Here is a 27,945-nt window from a genome sequence, read left to right as displayed (position 1 = left end):
GACTGGCTAAGATAAATTGCCCCTAGTGTGTGAATGTGTGTGTGTGTGTTTGCGTGTATGGTGCCCTTTGATGGACTGGTGTCCCATCCAGGGTGTATTCTCACCTTGCACACAGTATTCCCAGGATAGGCTCTGGATGTTAAGAGTTATCTCCACCACTACCCTGACCAGGAGAACGCGGTAACTGAAAGTAAGTGAGTGAGTGAGTGAGGTTCTCCAACAGACCATGTCTTTTGAGGCCGACCTGTTGTTTGGAATGGAAGAAGTTGGCTTTAGGACCCAGGGGCGCGGCTCATGTGTACAGATCAATGGGCTGAGTGGAGCTGAATAAAAGTTGTTGCTGGATCCAGGCTGTTAGTACGCAGCGCAGGACGTCTGCCCCTTTCACTGGATATTACCGGTTCTGGACTATGGACATTACGCATTTCACGTTATCCATTTATTCCTGCCAGTATAAAATGACAGCGAGATGTGTTCAGAATTTGGGTTATGTGTTAATATGAGTGCGTTTTTCGTCGTGGGGTAACTGGCAACTTTGCGCACAGGGGTTCACTTGTCTTGGATCGGTCCAACCACCTGTAAGCGTCTGAATGGAAAGTATGTCACCGCAGCAGCACGTAAACATCAGCCAGAGCCGCTCTTCATCACTCACTGAGGAGACCAATATGTGCGCGCATCTGGATAACAAGCGGGTATGCCACCTTTTATTTCCTTCTATTCCTCAATGCAAACAAAGATGCCCACTTCTGCTGGAGGTCTGCTGTATCTGGGATTCATTCTGGTTTATTTCTCATCTGTTCCTGAGAATCCTTTTTATTTCAAGGAAATATAGCTAAGAAGGCTGCAGTGCTCATAAATCTGTGTCTGTCTAATTATTCTCGTCGTGATTGTTGCCTCTGATTTTAGCCCCTGTAATTAATTTTAATAGCGGTTACTGAGCAGGAAAAGAGCTTGTTCTGCATATGTGCAATGTGTTAAAGATTGTTGTGGGCTTGCAGTTGTTTCTGCATTGCTAGAAGCTGTCAAGTTCATTTGGCACTTTGCCCAATAGCTCTATTTCGATTTGCTAACTCAATTCATCCAACCCAATAAGATGCTATGACATAATGGATATTACATTATCATGTCCTTTGGTTATTTGCATGAACATACAGTGTTAGGTTAGAAATAGCCTAATAAGCACGGCAGTCATTACTGTGATTGCAAATAGAGCAGCATGTAATATGCCATATGTTGTTCAAATAGTATTATGCGGAAATGGTGTTTTAAAAAAAATTTCTCCAATTTCCCAAATAGGTTTATATGCATATATATATGCATGCACGCGCCTTATATGCATATAGTATTGCTTTTAGTGATTGCAACATCATTTAAATGCACCATAGGCAAGTTATTGAGCGCCAGAATATGGGGATGTACCGTATGATGTTCCATAAAATCTCAAGCACCAATAATAATTGGTCAGCCTTGTCTTTTCATTTTGTCTTTTAGTTTGTAAAGTCATAAAGAGGTGGAAAAGTCATGCTCCGTGGCCTAAGAGCTGGCGTCTGAACGGCGCTGAAGTTAGCAGTAATTCCATGTTTATGCGGAGTTATTTCAGGGAACCCTCTCCAGCCTGGGATGCCAGTGGTTAGACCATCCTGTTTGTCATCTTTGGTTTCATGTGTTTGGATTTCCCTATGTGATTTGTCTCACTTCAGCATACCCTATGTGTAGAGGTTTTTTTTTTCCTCTCCTGAACAGAAGGGCCGCTTTTCAGCTTGGCCGAGATCTTTGGCTTAGTTTGTCTGGCTCAAGAAGTACCTGTTCCTCTTTTTGTTTGACAGCTAAGTCTCCACAGTATGAGCAGGTCAATGTGTCAGGCATCTTGTTGAAGGAAGTACTTTAAAATTAATATTAGAGCCCATGTTTAATGTCTGTTATACTGTACATTGAATTACTCCGTTGACTGTATATTTACAGATTCACTGGTTCATGCTTAGTTACCAATCTTGAGTATGAGCACTTACACTAGCCCTCATATTTTGTTGACATTTGCTCTATAGGGTGTGTGTGTGGGTGTGTGGGTCTGTATTTTTTTTTCTTCATTTATCATGCTCTCAGTCTTGCAACACTTGAATGTTTGATACGCCTATATTTGATTTCTGCCTCACTTGTAAGTTACTTTGTATAAAATGATTTTCCAATAAGTATGTAAAATATAATGCACTGCAAATAAAGTTTGTTATGAAGTAAACTAAAAGTGAGTGATGAGTGTTAAAAAAGGACCTTTATTCAGAAAGCAGGTTATCAGTTTAGCCTTTGACAGATCACAGAAGGAAGTTGTGCAGAATATGACACGTGTCTGAGGTGAAAAACTCATGTGACAGACCCTGCCTTAAATGATACGGTGGACAAATACAAAGGCAGATTTGTGGGGAGAAGGGGTTAGGTTTTTTTTTTTTTTTTTTTTGGACATTGGACAGTGTATCACTTAAACTCTGTCTGCTGCAGGTTTCCTGTGGATAATGGAAATTGTTTGTTTCTCAAAATCAGACGCTGGAACGTGGTACACTTCCTGACATGTTCCAAGGACTGTAGTCCTAACTTTATCCCTTCTTTGAAGATGCTGTGGGGGAAAAGTTTTTTTTTTTTTTTTTTTTTTTTTTTTTTTTTCTCCCCTCCCTTTTTTTCCCACCACAGGTTCAGCCACAGTCCAGTGCCTGTAGAGCAATTGAGGGTTAAGGGCCTTGTTGCTGAGATTTGAACTCCAGTCAGTAACTCAGAACCTTTCCTGTTATCTATACAATAGTTTTGAAGTAGTTTGCATGAAAGCAGTGTCTTAAAATTTTCTCATAAAGTTTATGGACTGCAGCCATAAAACTTAAGAGCTGTTAAAACATACTTGTATAAATAATTTACTTGTCTTTTTTGTTACAAAGAACAATATTGAATTGTATTGAAATACTGGTTAAAGAAATCTTTATTGCTGGACAGCAGATGAAAAGTAATTTGTAATTATCTGAATAAAAGCATTTAGATTAGGAACATAAGTTACCATGTGACAGGGTTGTTGAAAAGTAAAAACTGCTGGGTTGTATGTTTTTGATTGACAGCAATAGTAAGCGTTTTATATTCACCTTTGTTGGTACAGCTGCAAGTAAAAGGAAGACTGAACTGTTTTTATTAAGTAGAAATGCTGCACATAGCCTCAAAGTCAGGAAACAGATAGTGGATATATAATTTGCCAAATAAAAATGAACTTTAGATTAGATATGAGCATATCTATTTCCCATGGATTGAACAGAGTCACATTTTCTGTTGACCTTTTGTCACAAAGTACAATAAACTTGCATTAAAGGCACTACTGACTTCCTCTGCACACCATCCTACATCTAGCGGGTAACAGAAAACTAACATTCCCCACTGACGAAACTGTAACAACATAACAGTATAAGATATAGAAACCTTTTCATTAAAGCTATTTAATTATCCTCATGTATAATCCATAATAGAAGATTGATTGAATGTGTAATTGTATAATGTAATTGTTTAAGTGAATATGGGGCGTATTGAATCAGTTTAATAATAATGAGGTTTTTTTAATAAATGAAAAAACAGTGTATTACTATGCTGTAATGAATGTGGTAACTAAAGCAAATGAAACTAAAAGCGGGAACTGCATGACTTCTTTTTGTAATCAGTATCTTTTTCATGGGTGTGCATTCTTCCGATTTTTTTGTTTTATTTATTTATTTATTTTCGGTCAAGCCATGGCTGCCCTAGCCATTAGACCTTGATCTTCTAAACTGATTAGAGCTCTTCACTTTAGCATAGGCTGTTATCTCTTCCTCATCATCAGGAACACTCTGTTGTCTTGCCAATTCTTAGAGTCAGTGAATTATGCCTCACTTATCCTGAGTCCACTTGTAGTTTTTCCAGAAACACTTTTTTCCAGAAACACTTACTCTAATATGAAGTCTGTGCAGGTTGATGCAGTATATCATCAGCAGTGACTGAGAAAGTGCATGTGAAATACCATCAAGAACAACGTGGTTTATTTACTCTACCATCCTTTTTCCCTCAAAATGCCTTTGGAAACTTTGGAGAAGAAACTAAAAGTAGATAGACTAAGCACAAAAAAAGGGCAGAGTGTTTTTTTTTGTTTTGTTTTGTTTTGTTTGTTTGTTTGTTTGAAAGGAAAGGTTCATATCTGTTGACTACGTTTGGTATTCAGACAAAACACAGCATGAAGCCAGTAGTGCATTAGAGACTTGAAACAAACAAAAAAAATAAAAATCACAAATGCAGTTTTGTCTGCCTTAAAATGTGTGTATAGGTAATAGTTTGCCCCGCATCATTCTTATTATCATTAAGATAATTGTCAATGATCATTTGGCCCTAATATCACACCAAATGTTGGTTTAACGTCAACCATATTTAATGTCAAAAAGTAATTGCACTTGACTATGAATAATAGGTGCTATACCAGTGGAACGGTGTATTCCAGCATTTCAATGCAGCACAAATGCATCCAGTATGTCAATAAAACAATGAGATTACTCTCACCAGAAATCACACTAAAGACTTCATCTTTATTTACTTTAATAAAAGAGTTTTCTTCATATAATTAATAATTAAATAGAGCAGTTTGCTGAAGAATATGTAATAGACTCCTTAGAAATCCTTTGATTTAATGTTTGTCTTATTCAGAATTTTTAGGAATTCTAAAGAGTGAGATTGATTTCGCTGTATATCAGATGAATAAAGTCAGAAGAAAAGCTACTAAAAACAGCTACTAAAAAAAGCTACTGTAAAAACAGTAAATTTTGTACTAATATTGTAATTACTTGATTAAAAATGATCAATTCGTGTGGTCTTTCTTTTTGTTCTGTGGACATAAAGTAACTATGTGGATTCTGTTTTCTTCTTCTCAGAGGACGAAGGCCCTGTCTTGTCGCAGGCAATCTGCTCCTTCCTTGGTCATCAGCAAAGCACTTACTAGATCCAGAACAATATCCAGGTATGGAATCTGTGTGGCATATTCAGAGTTGACAGCTTAAGTTCAAAGGCTTTGTCAATATTTACGCAGGGAAAGTCCCTCATATTCAGAGTCAGGTTATGTTGGCGCTTAAGTTGATTTTCTGGGCAGCTCATTCAGATTACTAAAATTACTTGGTTGTAGTTCATGCCTCTGATGTTGTCAAATTTTTCTTGATTAGAGGTGTCTGAGCTGAGATTTTCAGTTTCGTAACATAAAAGCAAGATACAATTTAAAAATGAAAATTAAAATGAAAAGACTATTATGATGATACATAAATGAGAAGATAGAAAGCATTCAATAAACATCTAATTGGTGTCCAGTATATTGTAGCCTGAATAGACTTAGTTGTAATTATCTCATCAATCACTGCAAATTTGGTTTATTTTAACCATATGGTTTCTAGCCTTGTTATTCTGAAGCTTATAAAATAGCATCTGATCCAGCACATCCTGTTATTACATGATCTCCTAATGTGTACATAGGATCATGATTTTAATTCATTATCTTGGATTGTTAAATTAATAAAACAATCTCAGTGTTTCCGTTCATTTGATGTGCTCTCCTATAAAGGAAATGTGCCCACTGTTTAAAGGACAAGTGGATGATAGTGTATTTACAGTGTTCAGCCACCACTATCGCCATTATCAACCATAGCTAGCCAGCTTAACATGCAATTTCTGGGTACTACATCATCCACTAATAATTAACATGTAATTTACAAGTACAAGCTATAACATGAGCTCATGTTTAATGGGCTGAATAAGTTTAATATTGAGGTTCTGAGAAATCTTTGTTTGCAATGGAAAAATGTTTCACTAAGTTAACAAGATTGACCAAGATACCACGACGTACATCAGAATGAGCTAATTAAAAATCACATTTTTGAGTGCAGGTGTACTTTAATAGTTAAATATGCTTTGTACAAATAAATGGTAGATATTTTATGCAAATGCCAGTCTGAATCCTATTTACTGTTGGTAGATAGCATAGCGGGCTGAAGTGGCCATTTACTTATCCAACTTTAAGTCTTTCTGACATTGGTATGGTGATGATGGGGAGTGATCTCTCACTCAGAGGAAGCCATCAAGAGATAGCACAAACCCCTTTGCTCAGAGAGGAAAGCCTATGCCTTTCAAAAGCGTATGCTCACCAAATGAATGTTATATCATCAAATTGATCTGAAGGTTTTTAATAGGTCATGTTAGTGTGCTCAGCTCTGGCTGGAGTTATATATGATTAGCTTAAAGATACATGTGTAACCTGATATTTGTTGGAGTTAAATAAGTGTTTTTAAGTGCCTTTATTCTATATTATATTATATTATATTATATTATATTATATTATATTATATTATATTATATTATATTATATTATATTATATTATATTATATTATATTATATGATTTGCTTTATATCTACACAGTTTGCCTGAACTGGCAGTTTATGTCATGAGACAACATTATATATATATATATATCAGATTCCTGGTAGACTATCCCTGAGAAACTAGTTTTGCATGACCTTCATTTGCATATTAGGCTTTGATATTTTATAATGATATAATAATATGATTATATAATAATAATATGATTATGTGGCATAGTGCTGCAGTGGGTAGTGTTGCCGCTTTACAGCTCCAGGGTCCCCAGTTACTGAGATCAGGTTACTGTCTGTGTGAAGTTTTGTATATTCTCCCTGTGTCTGTGTGGGTTTCCTCCAGGTTCTCTGGTTTCCTCCCACCTCCTAAAAACATGCCTGTGGGTTGATTGGCTATTCTAAATTGCCTCTAGTGTGTGAATGTGTGTATCGCATCACTTCACTCCTAGTGTTCCTGGGTTAGGCTCTAGGTTCACTGCGACATTGCAAGCAGGATAAATCGGTTATTGATGATGAACGAATCAAATAATGAATGATATAATTTTTTAAATCTTTGCATCAAGGTTGCTACACCCATCCTTGTAACAAGAACACTTTGATTTCACTGTTTTGATAAAGTTATTTGAAAAGAATTGAGTTATTGATAATAACTGATTTATTAATAATTTTTTTAAATAAATATTAATTAAATTTAATGTTTTCCCATTTTTCTATTTGTTCCATTTGGGTTTGGCTTAGAAGTTATGTTTTATGATTCATGTACATTGCTGAAATTATTACTGTAGTGAGTAATGCTTATGTATAACACTACATGTTGCCAGCATTATTCTGTTAACATAAATGTGTGTAGTTCTTGATGGTGATCAATCATTGTTTTTATTTAGTATCACATCACGTTTCCATCTTGTTCGAGTTTCCATTTGTCTTTTATATGGCTAAAATCGCAGAACTGTATTTACCTATGGGACATCCTCATGACATTGTGTGAAAACCTTTTATTTGCTTTTAGAAAAAAAAAAGTCCAATACATTGACCAGCTCAGAAATAAGATTTTCATACAGCGATGAAAAATTTCCCTGATAATAAGCTTGAAACAGTGTTGCCATCAAGGAACTAAGTTACATTCTCATGCTCTCATGTCCTAGAATGCCTTGATCAGCATTTTCAGCAGTAGTTAAGCTCCTCAGAAGGATAATTCTAGGGGATATAAAGGCTAAATATAGTCCTCAGGCCTTTACACACTGGAAGAGAATAACCTTGTTAAAGCAGCACTGGATGTTTGGTCACTGTTTCTCGTGTACGTATGACCCCATAAACACAAACTAATGCTGCTAAAGGTGTTATTAGAGTCTTTTGTTGGTTGTTATTGTTGTTTGCTGAGATTTAAATATAGGGGAAAATTGTATAAGCTCACCCATGTGAATATTTAAATGATTAGCCCTTTTGCTTTATATTTATTTTCTGACATGGTTTAATTCAAACCAGATCTAGCTCCCTTTATCTGTCTAGTCACGATCTGGTGAAAAACAGTTCTGTGGATGAGGTGTGATAAATTAGAAAATAGAGTTGGAATTAAATTCTTCAGGGTTGCATGAGGACGATTAGTGACTCCTAATTTAGAATGACCAGGGCCATAATCCGGATTTGTAATCATGTTTACCAGTTACAAACTGCACCCACATCAGCTGTCTTCTGAAACCCCTATTTAGATACTTTGCTTGTTGTAAATGAAAATATGTTTTGAGTGAATCATTTGTGCCATATTCATCCAATTCATGGTACAGAGTTCAGAGGAAGTAAGATTCTATTCAGGTGTTCTTTTTTCTTAAACAATGAATCATGTGTCAATATTACTTGTAGGTTGAGCAAGAGAGCAGAAGTGTGGTCTATATTCTGTATAGTGGGGTTTCCACCATCACAAACACTTTAAACTGAGATAGAAATGTTGCCATTCCCTTAAAAAGAGATGCAAAAACAAAAAATATATAAATAAGTGATGATGTAACCTTATTATTCTGTGTCTTTTGATTCTGTAATCTTGTTATTGTTAGTCCTCTTCAGAGTATTCAATATAACATTAGCTAATTGAAATGGGCAATATACATTTTCTTTTACAGTTTGCTGCATATTTGATCCAAAACACATTTTAACCTGTGGTTGAGTAATTAGTAATTTCCATTTGTTGTTGTTTCTCAGGGATAACAGTCTCTCTCCAGTCAGCCCAGAGACATGCCTACTGGTACAATCATATCTTAATCCTTCAAGGATGTTTATTGGTCATGTATATGCCCAGCTGAAGACTGGTCTGCAGACCCAGGAGAGGCATATGTTCCTTTTCACTGACATCCTACTCATCAGCAAAGCCAAGTAAGACATGTATGCAGGGAACATCCCAATATCACAAAATTCAGTTTTTCTGATGAATGAGAGCCATTCAGTTTGATTTCATTTAAAGTTGTAAAAATGACCCTGTCCCTCAAGCATAAATGCGTTTGTTACTGTTTGTGTAGGTTTTTTTTTTTTTTGCAAATCTTAGAAAGGCAAGAAGAGATATGGAAAACGTTTATTTTAGGGTAGGGATAGAGCGAGAGGATGCGGCAAAGTAAATTGAAATTTACATAAATGAAAATGAGCTGGAATTATATATATAAAAAAGAAGGTCTGATTGAAACATTAATGTGTTACTGAGCTTTTACACTTTATCCAGCTTTAGCCCATATTGAACCGCTTCTTTAATTGTAGAATGACTAAGAGAAACATTGACATTAATATGTTCATATAAAATAGGACAAATAGTCCAAAAGGAAAAAATTGATAAGAAAATATCTAGAACTTGAAGCAAATGAGACTGAATGTATCAGCAGCTTATTTTGCTTTAAAGTGGTAAATAAAATGAGAAAAGTTGTTATTCCTAGTTGTTATTATAGCACAGACCACTAGAGAAAATGCATTAGCTGAAATACCCATGTATGGGAGTTACCAGTGAGTGTTTAATGGTGGGAAGAATTGGGCCATTCCTCCACCCTTTCCCCCCCTTGTTTAATTGAGTCTCATAGGATCATGTGGCCCACATCCTCCTTCCTTTTGCCATAGTGTCTCGCATAGCCAGAGGGTCCTTCTCAGTAATTACCACCCAAAGTGCCAATTAACACGATCTGAGGCAGAGCTTGGCATCAAAGCCATTGTAGCCACTGTGAAGTCGGCAGTGGCAAGCTTATTCCTCAAACATTCTCTAAATGTTGACCTATGATTATCGTATAACAGATTAGTGTGGTTCTGTCCGATAGTTAACGTCTCAATGGTTAGTCCCATTTCAAATGCTTGTGTAAAAAAGGGGATGTTAAAATGTTCTTGATTTGATTGTGAACACAGTCGCACAGACTCATTGTAGGTAATGTTAATAACCATGATAAGATGACAATAAGTATAATATTTAAAGAAATTTAAATGTTAAAATAAGTCAGAAGCTGTATTTAAGCTACAGTAGTGACATTATATGCAAGATTTTCTCAACTCTGTTATATATCTAAGACTGTCCTGAATATAAACTCTCCTTTTCATGTGCATTAATTAATTAGTTCAACTTAAGCAATCTGAACAGAGTGAAAATTTGTATCAGGACATTGTCCAGGCCAAAATAAATAGTACAGTGACTAAGTGTATATATATATATATATATATATATATATATATATATATATATATATATATATATATACACAAAAGCATAGTTGCAAGCAAGCTCAAAATCAATATGCAAATAATGACTGAAAAAAAATTAGGTAAAAACCCTGTTCTGTTTGGTAGCAGTTTAGTAGCAGTGCAGTTTCACTATCAGTCATATTTGCCACTGTGACTGCAGCTAAAGAAGGAATTGCATTTTGAATGTCTGCACAGCATACTGACTCATTTGTCTCTTATTCTCTGCTATGCTGTCTCACAATTGCTAACTTACAAGAATTCACACAAAAGCAACTCATATTAAAAGTTACAAAAGGTTAAAAAAAATTCACAATGAATGAATATGAATTTAGGTGTTCATTAAAAAATGGGAACTACAAGTATGCACTGACCGAGCATGTGCTAGGACATAAGCTTTTATTGGTCATTGCCAAAGTGAGGATAGGTTTTGCCCAACACCCACAGCTAATGTGGTTTCTTGCAAACACCATGCACAGCATATGTATAGATTTTATCAACACTGTCAGTAAGTGGATCGGCTACAGTAAATTGCCCCAAAGTGCGGATGAGTCTGTGAAAATGGGTGTGCATGGTGTATTCCCACTTTTGGCTCTGGATCCACTGCGATCCTGACCAGGATAAAGCAATTACTGAAAATAAATGAACGAATGAATAAATAGCTAGCATGTTACTTTACATACTATCTTTAAAGTAGTCATGTTTTATGAACAGATCTTCAACCAACTTTAAGCTGAAGGCACAGACACGAGTTTGTGAGATGTGGACAGCAAACTGCATGGAAGAAGTGTGTGAGGGGAGTACATGTCTTGACAAAAGCTTTGTGATGGGTTGGCCGACTTGCAACTGTGTAGCCACTTTCAGGTATAGTATATTCTTTACTGTCTACTGCCCATAATTCATCAGCTGAACCCATATACAGAAAATCTTGTAATATGGACTGAACTTAAGCCCCGTGTCAGTTTTATTAGAAGAAGAATACATTAAACACCACTTAAGGTGTATTTATATGAATATGCTAATGATTTACATTCAAGAAAGTAGATGTCAGGCATGGACAGAGTTTGGATGCAAGTGCAGAGTTTTATTGAACGAAGCAGGCAAAACCAAAACGGCAAACCAAAATCAGATTCGAAAGACAGGCGATGCATCAGGCGATCAGCAGAGAGATTTAGTCTAGGCAGAATTTAATAAACAACTGAGACAGTGTCATTACCAGAAAGTGTGTACACAAACAAAAGGCTCATAAATGTAACTAGTAGAGTGCTAGGATCAAGATGAAAGTCTGGTTTATTTATAGGGAGTCTGCTTATTGGGAACAGTTGTGATTAGAAGTTGGGGGAACTAGAGTGAGGTAGTGGATCCTGTGACTGGTCATGTAACCAGCTGTTTGGGTGAGCATTCTGGGAAATGGGGTTTGTGTTGATACAAGGAGCAGGCAGTATACAGCCTTTTGATTTACTGTTCCTGTGGCAAAATTACTTAAAGTAACTCTTATTTCCTTTCTTAGTTAATATACTTCCAGTGCTTTCTACTTAAAAATATGAAAAAAAAAGTAAGTATTCATGAGCATAAACAAAGATATGTTTGAAAAATGAAATTGATAGGGAAAAAAGTATCTGGACACCACAAATTACCAACATTAGTGCATTCAGTTTCTTGGCCGATTAAATTAAATTCCCCTCTGGTATGTCCCAGTACATCACTCTATTTATGTTTCCTTTGATGATGCGTAATGTCCCATTACCATTTACAGAGAAGCAGCTCCCACCCCCATGCTTCACACAGCAGGTATGATGTTCTTTGGATCATACGTGCAACCCTTCTTTCTCCAAACATGATGAGCTACTTTTATTTAGCCTGACCAGAGTATATTGTTCCAAAAGAGTTCTGATTTATATAAATGCTTTATATAGATGCTAATCTCTGGGCTTCCTTTTTTCAGTTTTGCGTAGTGTGTAGGAATGGAGATGATTGTGGTGCAGTTCATTCTCTATGTAACTGTCGTTCCTGCTGCTTTCAGGTCATCCTGCAACTATTTTCAAGTGACTACTGGCTTCTCTCTTACATCTTATCATTAGAGTACATTGTGAAATATTGTATGGCGCACCTGTCCAAGTACGATTAGTTGTGGTTCCACCTGCGTGTTATCAAACCAATTGTACTGCTTTTTCTCTAGCTTTTTCCATTAGAGTGTTGTTTAATAATGCTGTCCTTGATAACTTTAGGAAGCTCCTTCACATCACATATATATGTATATAATATAGAAGTGGATATATGCACTGGAAGTATATTAAATAATAAAAACAAAAAATGTCCGAATACTTATTTCCCCTTACATGGTATTTAGAAACTTTAAGCGTTTCTAGGGTGTTTCTCTGAGGGAACCCTTATATTTGTTACTAGAATTCTTTTAGCAAGCTATGAATTCTTACCTAGCCTACGAGCCATTAGATTAACCCTAGAATAACCCTTGAAGGATGTAGGGTGATAGTAATCATGACCATTTAAAGCAAGATAGCACGCCTTAGATGATGGTTCTCAAACAGATTTTGTTAATGAAAATGTTTTGTTCTTCTCTCCATAGCTCAGTTGAACAGAAGGATAGATGGCTTTCCCTTATAAAAAGGTACACTGGAATCACATGGAATCTGCAGATGCCACAAAATTCCTTCTGTGTATTAATAGTGTCCATATTTTTCTTGATAGTACACTTGAGTACAAGTGTACACTTAAGTTCATTCCAGTGTGACCATTCACTTTCTTTAAAGTTTTCATTGCACATTTCTGCTGAATTCATTGTGTCTATGTCCTTATTCTCTACAGTCGAATAAAAGAAGAGAAGGAGAAAGATAATCCAAAAACAATCCCCCTTAAAGTGCATGCCAAGGATATGGGGAACTTTTCATATGTAAGTTCTCTTAGACTTAATCAAATATCTTTATCTCAGTATTTGAACATGTCGCACATTAAAATCTGATGCTCTGTTGATTTAGAAAACCATTGCTGTGAGCAATACTGACAGTGCCAATGAAGTTATTCGTCTCGCACTGCAGCAGTTTGGGATTGTGGTAAGTTTCTATGCATTGCATCTTCAGAATTAAGCTTCTGCAATTGCCTCTTTTGAGTTATTCTATGTAATTAACTGTAAATGAATTCATGCAGAGTTCTTCTGATATGTACTGAATATACTGACATATGTGCTATGCATAAAGCTATCCAGAGAAGCAGAAGCGCTGAGTCTATTTATGTTCTCCTTAAGCAACAGTGTCTGCACAGACATCTACTTAATCAAATCAAGACACCTCTAACAGTACACAAAATTCCAATGCACTTTAGTTAACTTTGTATTTATAGCCGAACCCAAAATACATGTCCAAAAACAAGACATGCCCTCATATGGTTCTTCATATAGGTTAGTGGTTGAACCTGGTGCAAAGCATTTCTGTGAAAGTGTTTGTCTTTGGCATACAGGGTTCTGTGAAAGACTTCCAACTGTGGGTGAGTTCCAGAAAAGACAATGCTCCTTACCCTCTTATTGGTGAGTTTGCTATAAATCCTGAAAATTATGATCATAACATCAAAAAAAGCATTTCTAATAAGACTTTTTATAATTAATATGGCAAAACTTTCTATATGCACTCACTGGCCACTTTAATAGGAATACCTATACACCTGATCACTTATGAAATTGCCCAATCAGCCAGTCATGTGAGAGTAGCGCAGCTAAAGTTAAACATAGGAATAACATTGCCTGGTCTTTTTGCAATCTTCAGCTTTCTAGTTTTGGTGAGCCTGTGCTCACGGTAGCCTTCATATTATGCGTTCGGCATGTTGTGCATTCTGAGATGCTTTTCTGCTCACCACAGTTGTAAAGAGTGGTTATTTGAATTACTGTAGCTTTCCTGTCAGTTCAAACCAGTCCCGCCATTCTCCTCCGATGTCTCTCATCAACAAGGCATTTCTGCTCACAGAACTGCCGCTCACTGGATGTTTTTTTTTTGTTTTTTTGCACCCTTCTGTGCAAACTCTAGAGACCGTTATGTGTGAAAATCCCAGGAGTTTCTGAAATACCAGCCTGTCTGGCACCAGCAGCCATGTCACGGTCAAAGTCACTGAGATCCTATTTTATCCCATTCTGATGTTTATTAAGCTCTTGACAAGTATCTGCATGATTTTATGCACTGTGCTGCTGTCACATGGTTGGCTGGCTGGATAATTGCATGAATGAGCAGGGGTACAGATATTCCTGTTAAAGTGGATGGTGAGTGTAGATACATGAATGCATACATAAATATATACAGGATGTACCTTATTGAATCCATAAAGCAAATTGCATTGCTGCAGCATGTACCAATAGTTTAGATAGTTTCCATAAATGCAATCAGAGAAAACAATTGAACAGTAAAATACAGTAAAATAACCGTATGGAAGATTGAGTGAGTGCTGTCGTTATCCTGCATCTTTTCTAAGCCAATGGATAATTGTAATAGTGATATGTTGACAATAGCCTGATCTGTATAGACATGAGCTGTTGAGACTGATACTGTTTTTGACGAATCATACTATGAAAGCAAAAAATGGCTTTACAAATATATGACTTATATAGAAATATAGTGTTGCAGTATTTGTCAATGGACTGAGTAAAAAGTAGAGATTTTCCTTTTGATTTTCCTTTTTAAATGTAGTAAGTAAAAGTTAAAAGTATTAAGTGGAAGAAAAAAATTAAGTAAAATACAAATACGTGAACACCAGAATTAATTGTACTTACCCACCCACCCCTGTGTACAGGTCATGAGTTTCCTTTCAGTATACAGATGAGCCACTTAAGAGAGCCTTTGGATGAAACTGGTGAAAAAACTGATGAAATTATTCCACCTGAAAGACAAATGGAGCTACTCTTTGAGCAGCTACAGTCGGACAGTCAGTGCCAATTCATCCTGAGGCCAAGTCGGGTCGCTGTGGGCCACTCTTTTGTTGGTAAATGTCTTCTTACCTTTCCTAATGGCTAGATGTCTTACTAACCTTTTTATAGAAAGATATAGAAACCATGTTCTGTAAAAACTTCATTTCACCTTCATAGTGAATGTATGAATACATGAATATGTATATATGAATACTACTTAATATCCACTTTTATCTTCTTATAACCTAAGTTGATCCAGACCAGAAGCCGTTCAAAAGACGGCGGTCACTCATCAACTGGGCTTTTTGGCGCGGCTCATCCAATCAACTGGATGATCCTCCTTTATCACCCCATCCATTCACAACTGATAGGCTCTTTGGCATGCCCCTCAGCATGGTATGCAAGGATAACAGCCTTCCTAAACCCATCATGGTGAGTGTAGTCATAGTCACAATCTTCAGACACATAAAAGTCATGCTTATAAGTGCACTACTCATTTATTACTAGGATTTTAAAATGGAAAAGCTAACTATTTATCAACAGCAATAGAACTGTACTATGGGAAAATACATATAAGCCCTTTTGACACATAACAATTGAGTGTATCAAATACATAATAATGTATAATGTTATACATTTTGAACATTACAGTTTATAATAATGTACGATATTGCCTCTTTGTGTTTTGCTTGTTTAAGAATCACACAATATTTTACCTTATGCAGTATGAAAACATTTGCTGCATCTAATATTAGTTCTGTCTGTCGGTTAATTCCTATTCAAATGCATTCAAATACAAAATCATTTAAGAGTTTATAATTTAAATGCACTTTTTAATAGTATTTGACAGCTCTAATAGGTAGGTCATGTCTATGTGTATGAAGACCTTGCTCATCCCATTTTGAGAAAATACTGAGGACTAAGTGGAACACAGTAGCATTAACTGTGAGAAATAATTTTATGATGATGGGTAAAATTAGAAAATGTTATTGAACTTTAATACATGGTAGGTCAGGCTGAAGTATGTTCTCCTTGGAAGAACATTTAAGAAAAGCAGCTATAACAGCTATTAAAAGCTCATTTCTCATTTTTGACAGAACTTTTTAATTAGTTCACAAATACGAACAAACCAGCACAAAACAAACCAATCCTATGAATAATCATTGTAGTTTTCTATTTAAATGACTCTGTTAAGTGAAGTATATGCAAGGTTGATAGGGTTGGCTAATGCTAGCTTGGTTAATTACACTGGCAAAGTAAAGAATAAAACATGATAGTACATGTTGTTATAGGAAAAAAATTCTACGAGGTGGTGGTGTAATATGACCCAGCATGCCACGGTCTTACAGTTACCATTCCAAAGAATGACACATAATACTTCTGATATACTGTATTTACATTTTGTGGAACGTATTGTGGAACATGTTTTGGAACGTCCTCAAAAAAATTATTTCCTCTTATTACATAAAGTACATTATAGCAGCTATAACTAAACAGTTGTTAGCTCACCAGCCTCTATTTTTCTTCTCTTAATTAAAGAAACAAGTTGCAAAACCAAAATATTTTAGCATGTCATATTAACAAGAAATCTCAAAGAGCAAATTGCTCTGTCCTGAAGACTTTTAGACAATTATACTTTTTTTTTTTTTCAAATAACAATGCATATTTATCCATTTATTAGGCTTAGATTATCTGGAACATCTGCCATACAAGTCTGTGTGAATGATTTGTTGGCAAAACATATTAGGTCAAGTAATTTAATATAAACCATTTGAATTAAAGCCGGAACTACTGTTAGAACCATGCTGTTATGTAAGGAATGTCACCCAACAGACTGTGCTGTTATATGAAAATATTAATGGGGGTGCACTATATCATAGCCATTTGTCAATGATTACAATTTTTAATTTATTAATGAACAACACGTCACACATTTTAACAGTTTATAGTTAGATTTAATGTTGTGGAACGTCCAAGAGACAAGTTAGTTCCTGTTATCACCTATGTTATAGCTGCAATAAACAGTCGTTCGCTCAACAGCCCCCACTTCTCTCTCACACTCTCTTTCTCTCTCTCTCTCTCTCTCTCTCTCACAAAATGTGATTTTACTGGGAAACCGGAAAGCATAATCTCCTCTTTCCTAAATACTTTCCTGGGCTGGGAAATTTTGACTTTTACAAAGCATTCCTTCCATAAATGTTAAATGTCTCTTAACAAAAATGTCAATCAACAATTATGTTTTACTTTGTTAAACAACACATTTTTTGATATCCATTTATTATTAGTCTTAAACTATGTGGAGTGTCTGCCATACAAGTCCCTCTGTATGAGCTGTTACTAGAGAAACAATAACGTATTAGAACGAGTACATTAATATTAACCTAATTCAGCAGTGCTGTGGTATAATCAAACAATAATAAAGTAGACTACATTTAGCTAGAGATTGTGAAACTCACTGATGTGGAACTCACATCAGTCCTTCATTCAATATTCAGTTTAAAAACATTTTAATGTACATACTTAAGTCTTTCTGTGGTGGCAGGGCATTTCTTAAGAGTATCCTCTAGTCATACCTCTACTGAATGAGTGAATTGTTTGAGTGAACACTGATGGAATGTTAGACCCTTTAAGAATACATGAATGTGACCATTGATGAGTACTTGATGTACAGTTGCTGGAATGACAGTTCTCAGGGCAGGTTAATAGGCATTCCTTTCCACATCTGGAATTTTCAGTAAATAATATAGTCCATAATGTATATCAGACTTTATTTTCTTTCTCTGCAGGACATGCTAGTGTTTCTGTTCCAAGAGGGGCCATTCACAAGGGGAATTTTCCGGCGCTCTGCTGGGGCCAAAGCCTGCAGGGAGCTGAGAGACAAACTGGACTCAGGAATCCAGGTTGTTCCGATGAACCGACAGTCTATCTTTGTGATTGCTGCTGTACTGAAGGTAAGTGTTATGCTGTGATACATAACCAGAAATTTAAAAACATCATAAAACTTGATATTACCAGATTACCAGAACAGGTTTGATTTATTTTGCATCATGGTTGTTAATCATCTTCTCTTGATAAAACACTTATATTTGTAAGTGACGTATGTGAGTGTGTTGCTACCCATTGTGTATCTGTGTGATGTTTTTCCCTGAACCAGACTCTGTTTATGATTTTGATCATATGCATCCCACATGTTGAGCCCATTTGACTTACTTGAAAAGGATTTATGTAATAGCAACTAGATAATGTCTGTGATATTTGTTTTATAACATACAGCCTTCCTAGTTTATATATATATTTATATACAGTATAATATAATAAGCATTGCTGCTTATATGTCGTCAGTATTTACATTGCTGCAAATTAACAAGGACACTGGCTGAATTTTATGCTCTTGAAGAATACTGAAAATTCACCTGTCAATCATACAAATGATTCATACTGTATATTTTAGTGCTGCAATTATGGCAGCGGTGTTATGAGTCATATGTTGTGATCATGTTATAGAGCTCAGAAGGCTGCTGTGAATCTAATCCTATATAATGGCAAGTACTGTGTGTGTTAGGTGTTTTGAGCACCAGTCTATCAAACTGAGGAATGTTCCATGATGGCATAATATATTGCATAGTAAGATTTAGAGAGGTGGCCCATGTCCTGTTATATGGCTTATTCTAAGCAAATGCAAAATATTTTGTGATTTAGTTGATTAAACCTCTGCAAAATAGATATTTTAAGCCATTAATGGATCATTAGTGTCTTCACATCTTAGTATCTTCACACCTGTTCGTTCCTATGCCAAATCTGAATCAGAGACAAATTAATACTTTTGGTTTGTGTGCTATTTGGTTTGATTTCATAATTCACATAATTAAACAAACCATAAAGCAAAAAAACAAAAAACAGCTGAGCATGGAGATCATGAAACCGATGCTAAGCCAATGCTATATAAATAATTGTATAAATAACTAGCAAAATATTATAGCTAAAAAATATTAAATGTTTTGTGTATCACATCAGGTGTTTATTGACACTTTTTATTCATTGGTCGAAATGTCCAGAGCACAAAAAAAAAAATAATAAAAATAAAAATATGCCATCCACAACCCAAAATACATGTCATGTTTGGTTCACGTCCTGCAATTGGGTGGATTTAGGATCAAATCGATTCAGTCAAACTACTCATGGAACTGGACCAAGACCACCTCACTCTGACACTCTTGGATTGGTTGTTTTGGTCTGCACTCGAGTGCATCTGTTCTGACCTGCCTAAATAACTGACCGCTGTTTATATATGAGAGCACCCTAAAACAACAGCATTGCTCTGTAGACAACATTTACTTTAAAAAGTGCTTATCTGAACACCTTATCTGTTTGTCTGTTGTAACCTCTTTGCAAGCCAAAATCTAGTCTAACTTTATAGATGCCGCCAAAATTTGTATTTGTGTATCTGTGTGTACATAATGTAGGACTTCCTGCGCAGCATTCCAGGCAGCCTGCTGTTGTCTGATCTCTACGAGAAGTGGATGGCCACCATGGATTTATTTGATGAAGTAGAGGACAGTCAATTAAAGTCAATTCAGGGGTACTTTATACTACATCTGAATTAGGAATCTAGCATCTCAGTTACAAATCCAACATTAATTTGACAGAGCCATTAGGCTTAGTGATCTTTTATCCCATTTTTCAGTTTGGTGATGTCTCTTCCTTCTGAGAACATCCTACTCCTAAAGCATGTTTTGGCTGTGCTATACAACATTCAGCTCCATGCCGAAGACAACCAGATGAATGCCTTCAACCTGGCCATATGCATTTCTCCCAGCATGCTCTGGTCCCCAGCTCCTAGCACCCCAGAGATGGAAGGAGAAGGTACTAAAAAGGTTGGTTTAACCCATTCAGAACATTGTTAACATAATTTAACTAACAGAAGACTTAGTGTGAATTTCAAAATGAGAGGAATTATGTAGTCTTTGAAATTGCAACTTATCATTTTCTTATTATTATCATTTCTTATAATCATCATTTAGTTATTGGATTTCTTATTGGATTGTATTTGTGGGCATAAAATATACAACAGGTGTCATTTTCATGTCATATTTCCAATGGTCAGACAATTAATGTAATGTAAATTGTCATTCATAGTCTCTTACGTGAGGATAGTCTTTCACACATTTCATTTTTGTTTTGGAGATGTTTTTGAGTTTGCTGGGAAATATTTCAAGCATTTCCTTTAGATTCTTGAGGTCAGTGTCATTCTCACATTATCTTACTACGATGGAGTTCTCGAGTCGAGCAGTTTGTTTGGATATGCTTGTGGCAGCCTGTGTTGCCATCCAGGCCCCAAAAATGTAGATTTCAACATTCCCCAACAACACTGATCTTGTCAATGTTGGCTTAAAGGCTGCCAAAGTAAACCACTGCAATCACAAACTAAATAGAATTTGTTTGTGTAGGTTTTATTGTAGTAGTAATGTTTTTTTTTCTTTGAGGGGATAATAAGAACCGTGGTATTTTACCCTGCAGTTCTTCCCTGTCTCTGTCACTTTGTTGTGTACAATTACATACTGAGTGATAAACTTGTGTCTAGGCTTTTATGTACTAAGCTTTTTCACTGTCTCAGCGGCTCGATAAAGATAGAATGCTATTTTAGATCTATTTTTATTTGAGAAGATATGGTTAAGTCTATTACACTAGCACTACTAATGTAATGTCCTATTTAGTATTTATACATACTAAAAAAAGAGACATTTTTTGCAGGCATTTACAGTCCTTAACATTGACACTTTTTTTTTTTTTATCTCCACCCACAGGCAGACATTTTGGTAGACAACTGTAAAATCACAGAATATTAATGCACAACTGTTGAGTACAAACAAAAAAGCAAACTGGAAGAAACTTCTAAGCATCCTTTGTTGATGTCACTGCTCAAAGTGTGTTTAATTTTTGTTTTAATGAAGAGTAATCAGTAAATAAGGGATACATAAACAAAGCTGGCCTTCAGTTTTGATCTGCATTTCTTATGTAGAATCAGAAGTTGGAATCCCAAACTGGATTACTTAATTGAGCCCACTGATTTATTCCTGGGGTTTATTTGCATTTCATCCATATCATAAAACAATAGTAATAAAGTTTATCTAATTCAATCCAGAGTGGGAATATTTTCCAGTTCCAAATGCTTATTCCTGGCTGGTTAACATACATAGGTACATACAGTGCAGTACCGGCATAGGGGAGGGACACGCATGGCATACACTACGGGGAGACCCTCTGCGCATCAGTGGGCATTTTTAGGCAATATAGTTAATCCTCTAATTTTGCATTACTCCACTCATACATGCACCTTTTGTGAACATTGTTGCAATTACTGCACAAAATTGCGCTATAATGATGTTCATAAAAAGTCAACAGAGTCATCACTACGGTTCCTATTTAACTACCCCAGACGTCAAATGAATGCATTCCTTAGTTTATTAATCACATTTTATTGGCAACCAGCTGCTATGGTGAGAAACAGTATTAACCAGTACAATCATGCCTTTTCCATTTTTCTTTGAAAGCTAGCTGTAGCTACACTCTAATTAGGGATATTGACGTGACAGCCGGAGTACAGGAGGGTTAATGCAGGAAGAGAAAAAAATAGGCTAGATCTCATTTCTTCCTATTACTAGCATGTTATTTTAATCATTTTCAGTAGAGCTGTCATAAAGGTATTTTAAAAGAAATTAATTACTGGCTATGTGGCTAGGTGGATTAGCTTTCCCCAGGTTTGAATGTGTGTGAATGTGTGTGCCTTGGTAACATCCATGGTGTATTCCTGGCTCATGCCAGTGTTTCTGATACATTCCGGATCCACTGGCACCCTGACCAGGATAAAGCGGTTACGGAAGTTGAATGAATAATTAATATAATCCATTCAACCCTCATTGCAGGTCTGTGAATTGGCACGGGTAATGATTGAAAATTGCATGGCAATAATGGGAGAAGATGTGACCACACTATTTGATGGTTTTCCTCAGCGCTGCACTCATGGATCAGGTAATGAAACCTCACTCTTATGCTATATACTTTGTGCAAACTGATTCTCTCAAACTAAACTCTTCCCCTTTCCACGCAGATGTGTCTTCTTATCAGATGACCGATTCGTCCTATGACAGCCTTGAGAATGAGCTGAATGACGACTCTGGATCACTTTTCCAGCCCATGCAGAGATCACGAAGCAAGCCAGACAGCCGCAGTTATGACTCAGTCCTCACACTGAGTGACTGTGACCTGGATCAAACTGATACTGACCCAGACATCACCATAAACACACACCTTTTACTCCCATCACTAGCCTGCCCAGTAAAACCTTCTCCAGTGGTGAGTCCATCCACTCCTCACATGCGATCTCCTTGTAAGGAATCTTCTTTTCCTAAGGGTGTTCGTCAGCTGAGACGTTCTTCTGAGCCTGCCATTTGGAATTCGACTTCATCCTTAACCAGATACCTAGAATGTAGGGAACACAGAAAGGGCAGTTACGAATGTGTGACAAGTCAAGGCAGAAATGACGTAGATGTAGACCTTGAGGTTGATTTAAATACCTTGAGGCTGGAGAAGCAGTGTGATCCTAGTCAAAGGGATCAGAATGAGAGGAATGTCCCTCAACAACTGAAAGAGCAACTGAAACCTTCACCTCTGCATCTAGATATCAGCTGCACAAATCTCTGCTCCCCTGGGGCTTCACCGATACATTCTTCAGTGAGCTCTCTGGACAGTGCTTCCTCTCAGCACTCTACTGACAACAAACATTTCCCTCATATAGTAGGTAGCTTCAAGGCATCAGCAAAATCTCCCAGGTTCCCTGGCACTTCTCCTGGTCCAACCATACCTTCTCCCAAGGAATACCAACCTAAAGATAAATTAGACTGGAGCCAGTTGAGGAGCAGTCATGGGCTACATCCAAATACCTGGCTTAAGAAAGACCACAGACTTTCCCTGTCTAAGGACAAAGGAGGCCTGGATGACAAGGACATTGGTGATCCACTCCTCCATTCTGAGAATTTCTCCAAGACAAGCCATAGCAAGGAGAGGAGTGCTCAGGAGCCATGTAGTCCACCTGCTAGAAAAAGATCTACCAGCCCTCTCTGCTCTGAAGAATGCTTGCTCGAAACACAGCATTGCAGGTCAGTTTACTCCCCTGCCTTGGAAAAAAAGCTAACAGTGAAAGAACTGAGAGAGATTCACAACCAGGCATGTTCACTGAGTAATCAAACCCCGGTACAAAAGTACTCTCAGAAAAGCACACCAGGAGGTAATACCAGCAGTTTTCCACAGTCTGTGTTCTATGGCCAAAGTGTTCGCCGCTTGGCCTTGTACAGAAAGAAATCTTACTCTCTTGTTCCTGTCGAGCAGAAGTCCCCTGTACCTCCTTCCCTTCAGCGCCGAGCATCTGAACCTGGAGAGAAATGTCTGGGGCTGGATAGGGAGACAGCAAAGAGTCTGGAGCTTATCCACAGGCAGGCTGTAGGAAAACAAGACACATATTCTAACCCCCATACTCATGGACCTAAAATATCTAACCTGGAGCAAGATGAAAAGTATAGTAAACCCCAGTGTGGCTTGTCTCCATCAGCCACAAAGGCTGTGAGGAACTACTTCTTTTGGCAAGGAGGTGAAGATACCCAAAGTAATCTAAAGAAGAGTCAGGAAGTGGCACTGGCTGTTGTCCATGGCAAGCGGGAGTGGATGAGGAGGTGCAGTGACACACAGCTAGAAGACTTTGAGAAAATGCTTTTTTCAGAGGAGTCTTACGTCTAAGTACCTTGGTTCTAATGCAGTATTTCCCAAATTCAGTCCACGTATAGTTATCCCTGGTCTAAACACCTGATTCAGTATATTTGTTCATTGGTAAATGCATTTGGTGTTTTAGATAAATAAGAAAAATAAACTGTGCAGGATACTTTAGGACTAGATTAGGAAGACACAGCCCTAAATACAGTCAGCTCCAGAATGAATGGTGCCATTGGTAAAGATGGGTATAAAGGGTTATGAAAAATTTGGTCTTTGTGGTTAATTAGCTTATTCTCCCACTGAAAATATGACAGAAATCTAACATTTAATTGTATTTATTTTTGATAAAATTTTAAACCCTTACCAAAAATATATTTCTCAACAAAAGCACATGTCCTAATTATCAGCACCCCGAGAAATTCTTATCAAGGATTCTTAGGAAATCTTGAACAGTAATCCATGACTTCCTGTTTCATTGGGGTATAAACATGAAGTGACTAAATTCCCTACGTCATGAGGAAAATTAGAGAATTTATAAATGAAGTTAGAGAAAAGGGTGTTGGCCTTCATAAATCAGTCACTGGCTATTAAAATAGCTACATGCCTGTAATGCCCACATTAGAGCAATAATTAAGAAGTTTAAAACAACAGTGAACCTGTCTGGAAGAGAGGTCGAACCTGTCTAGAAGTATGTTCTTCTCATAAGCAGAGTGAGGAGGTTAGAGAGGCAAAAATGGAACACAGTTGGAGATTTGCAGAAGACAGCTGCATTTTGGAGTCACCAAGTCTCCAAATCTACAATTAGACGCCACCTCCATGCCAACAAACTGTTTAGAAGGCATGCCTGAAGAAAAACTTTTCTTTCATCTAACCACAAAAGTAAGTGCCTGGGGTTTTTTTGGATGCTACTGGGACTTTGACTGGAACTTGTGTTCTAGGGTGAGATGAAACAAAAATCCTGAAAAAAAAAAGTCTTTTGGCAACAAATATTCAAGGTGGGTTTTGAGTAAAAATAAGGTTCCCCACTCTTAGGTATGATGGACGATCTGTGATGTTGAGGGGCTATTTTTCATGGTAAGACCCTGAGAATCTTGTTAGGATACAGCATCATGAAAATCTGCCTGCCTCTCCCAGGAAGCTACAGCTGGGTCATGGATGAATCTTCCAGGAGGACAGTGATCTGAAGCATACATCTAAATCCACACAAAACTGGTTCAGTGACCAAAGAATCAAGCATTTGACCTGGCCATCCCAGTCCCCAGACCTAAATCCAATTGAAACCTGTGGGGTGAGCTGAAGTGGAAAGTCCACATGAGGGGCTCTAAGACCCTGGAGTATCTGACGAGATTCTGTATTGAGGAATGCGTTCATATCCCTTGCTATATATTCTCCATGGTTTATAGGAGATGACTTATTGCTGTTATGTTGGCAAAAGGTTGCACAGTTCAACAAGTGGAAGAACAAAATACAGGGGTGACAATAATTGTGATATAGGTTTTTTTTTTTTTTTTTTTAAGTTCAGAAGGGTTTTAATGACCTTTTTTTAAACCCATTTTTAAAGGGTGCCAATAATTCTGGTCTGATTGTATTATTAAGGATTTGAAATATCTGATAGTGAATGTGGCCTGTTGTGTATGCTTACTTTTTCTATCATTCAGTAAATTAAATTCTTAACATTACTTTAAAGCTTTAACAGGGCTTAGTTAGAAGAAATTGTAATTTTCTGCTGCACTTAATTTGATTTTTGATTATTATAATATCAATCCATGAAATGCAGTGAAGTGCAATGACACTAGGTGTATGTATAATCTTACCAATTAACTAACTTTTAATTTAAAAGTTGTGGTATGTAAAATAAATATATAGACTGTGTAAACATAGACAATAGAAAGGTGGAAAGACCTTAACTGATACTATGTAAAGTTCTTTAAAGGGAATTATTAAATCAATTAATTAGGTTACAAAACTATTGGCTTATTAATTTTGATTTAATATGTTTAGAAAGTATCAAATTATATCAGATTATATTAAAATAAGTAAAATGCTTGCTACTGCAAAGCATAAATACTTGTGAACAAAAACAGTGCAGATATGTAATTAGTTGTCAATAATGTGTAAGAAACGTTTTTTTCCTGGACACAAAAATGTTGACGCCTGAGGTTCCGCTTTGGTAGGTGTAAATAATCGGTAAAAATTGTACTGCTTTTTATTTGGTGTCAGTGAGAATATTCTTGCTTATTTAATAAGATTAAGACAGTGTGTCTTTATATGAATTTGCTACTGTATAGGTTTTCTTTCAACTATAAATAAGGCCAATTTATGTGCAGTAAGAGAATAGCACATCTGGAAGCCATGTTTCTATGCTGTAGACATAGTGTATATTTTTAAGAATCTAAAGAGTAATGTCTTAAGTATATTTTCTTTTCTATTAAGACATATATTCAGATATATTTTTTTTTCAATTGACATTGCTGCCAATTCTTTATACTCATATTACCTTATGGCAGGAGTTCTCTCTTTGCAGTCAGGGATCCCTTTAATTGTGAAATAAAATCCAATGACCCCTACAGTACAGATTTATTTAATGAACATAACCCAACTATTCAAATAATAGGCTAATTATTTAAATATGTTCAATAATATTGTGGCTATTTTTTTTTTTTCATAGAGCTTTTTATTCCTGAAATTTCCACTGACAGAACACATGAGGTTCATTTTGACATTATTTATAGCCAAGACATTAGCTTTATTGAGGTTTGGTTAAACCTATTTAATTCAAGTGACCAGTCAAACCAACTGTAAGAACTCGATAATAAATTAAATAGCTTTGAATTGCGATTTCCACCACTGTAATAATATAAAGACACCACAAGGCTATGCTTCACAGAGCTCACTTTGAGAACTGCTGCCTTTTAGGATGGTGATTATAGAGAATATGGTAGCAGACATAAAATACTGTACCTCTATATATGTGTATGTGTTTATATAATTCCAATTGTGACTTAAGGCTCTTAATGCATTTTTGTACATGCCTGTGCTGCTGCTGTCTTAAACTATTTGCTACTGCAAAATTGGTTGTGTTGTGGTTTGTATATTTTCTAATATACTTCAATAATATAGTTCAATAATGTAGTTTTGCAATATATCATGAGTCCACCTTAGCCCCATCCTCAAATGAAAATGGATTTCTAAAGGTAAAAAACTATAATAAAGTACCTTGTTAAATCTGTTTTTAAAAAAAGAAAGTAAAAAAAAAACCACTCCAGATGTAGTTCCGAACTGTACTTCTAGACAGTTTACCAAGTTGGTAAGATTTTTCCTTTAAAATGGATATATCTGTCCTTTAAAGGAAGCACTTCAACAAACCCTCTCAAATACTTGAGACTCTGCCAAATTCCATCTTACCTAACTAACCTGCTGCTGAACCTTTGAACCGGCCAGACGAGTACAAACACTCGCCGTGGAGCTTTGTCAAAATATTTGTAGTGATGCAGTAGATGTATTTTCTCGACAAGCCTTGAACATTTTCCATTTGAACATTTCACACCATGGAAGCAGTCTGTTTGCACACCGAGTTGTTTGATTTAACAGTTAGGGTCAGATTTTAATAAGAGCTGTCAATCTTGTTTTCTTGTTGGTGAAGCCCTTACCTGGTTCATGACAAGGCTGTGACAAAAATCTGCATATATACGGTTAGTCCATTTATCTAAAGTGACTCGTAAGCAAAGCATAATACAAGCCAATCATATAGATGTTGAAGTTGAAGAGTCTTGCTGAAGAGCTGCTCTCACATCCTGAAAACTCACAACCTGCACTTCATTAACTCAGGATGTTAAGGTGTTTTTAACGCAATACATTTTACAATACTTCAAGTTCTCATAATCTAACGGTCAATAAAATATCTGCTTGTAGGAGATACACCGGTCTTTGTAAACAGGATGGAAAAAAGTGGACTAACAATATCCAGCCCATGCAGACAAGCAGGTGTCTCTATTTGCCTGTCAATCAAAAGCCTCTTGCGCCAAACATTTAGACCTTCATGCCTGGCAACAGAATTTCAAAACAGCTAATTTCAGACAAAATCGCTGACTATATCTAACCACTGAGCTACCACATCCCCAGTGGCACAAGCAGAAGTGCAAAACATACCAATTTCTTTAAGTTGCATTGTAGGTTC

General features: G+C 36.4%; 1 protein-coding gene across 1 annotated transcript; it reads left to right on the top strand.

Moving 5' to 3' along the window:
• The first annotated feature begins 18 nt into the window (after window positions 1-18).
• Window positions 19-27,577, top strand: arhgap20 (Rho GTPase activating protein 20). Its single transcript, XM_026932365.3, has 15 exons — window positions 19-692; window positions 4,917-5,002; window positions 8,597-8,767; window positions 10,814-10,963; window positions 12,687-12,728; window positions 12,926-13,010; window positions 13,096-13,170; window positions 13,574-13,640; window positions 14,891-15,079; window positions 15,256-15,437; window positions 17,792-17,956; window positions 19,469-19,584; window positions 19,690-19,879; window positions 21,929-22,034; window positions 22,114-27,577. Exons 1-15 carry the CDS (start codon window positions 591-593, stop codon window positions 23,793-23,795), a joined length of 3,408 nt encoding a protein of 1,135 aa, XP_026788166.1. The 5' UTR covers window positions 19-590; the 3' UTR covers window positions 23,796-27,577.
• Window positions 27,578-27,945: the final 368 nt, after the last annotated feature.

The sequence above is a fragment of the Pangasianodon hypophthalmus genome, chromosome 26 (genome assembly GCF_027358585.1).
Source record: "Pangasianodon hypophthalmus isolate fPanHyp1 chromosome 26, fPanHyp1.pri, whole genome shotgun sequence".
Classification (NCBI taxonomy): domain Eukaryota; kingdom Metazoa; phylum Chordata; class Actinopteri; order Siluriformes; family Pangasiidae; genus Pangasianodon; species Pangasianodon hypophthalmus.
Note: the sequence above shows the minus strand (reverse complement) of the source record. Positions and strands in the feature narration are given on the sequence as shown.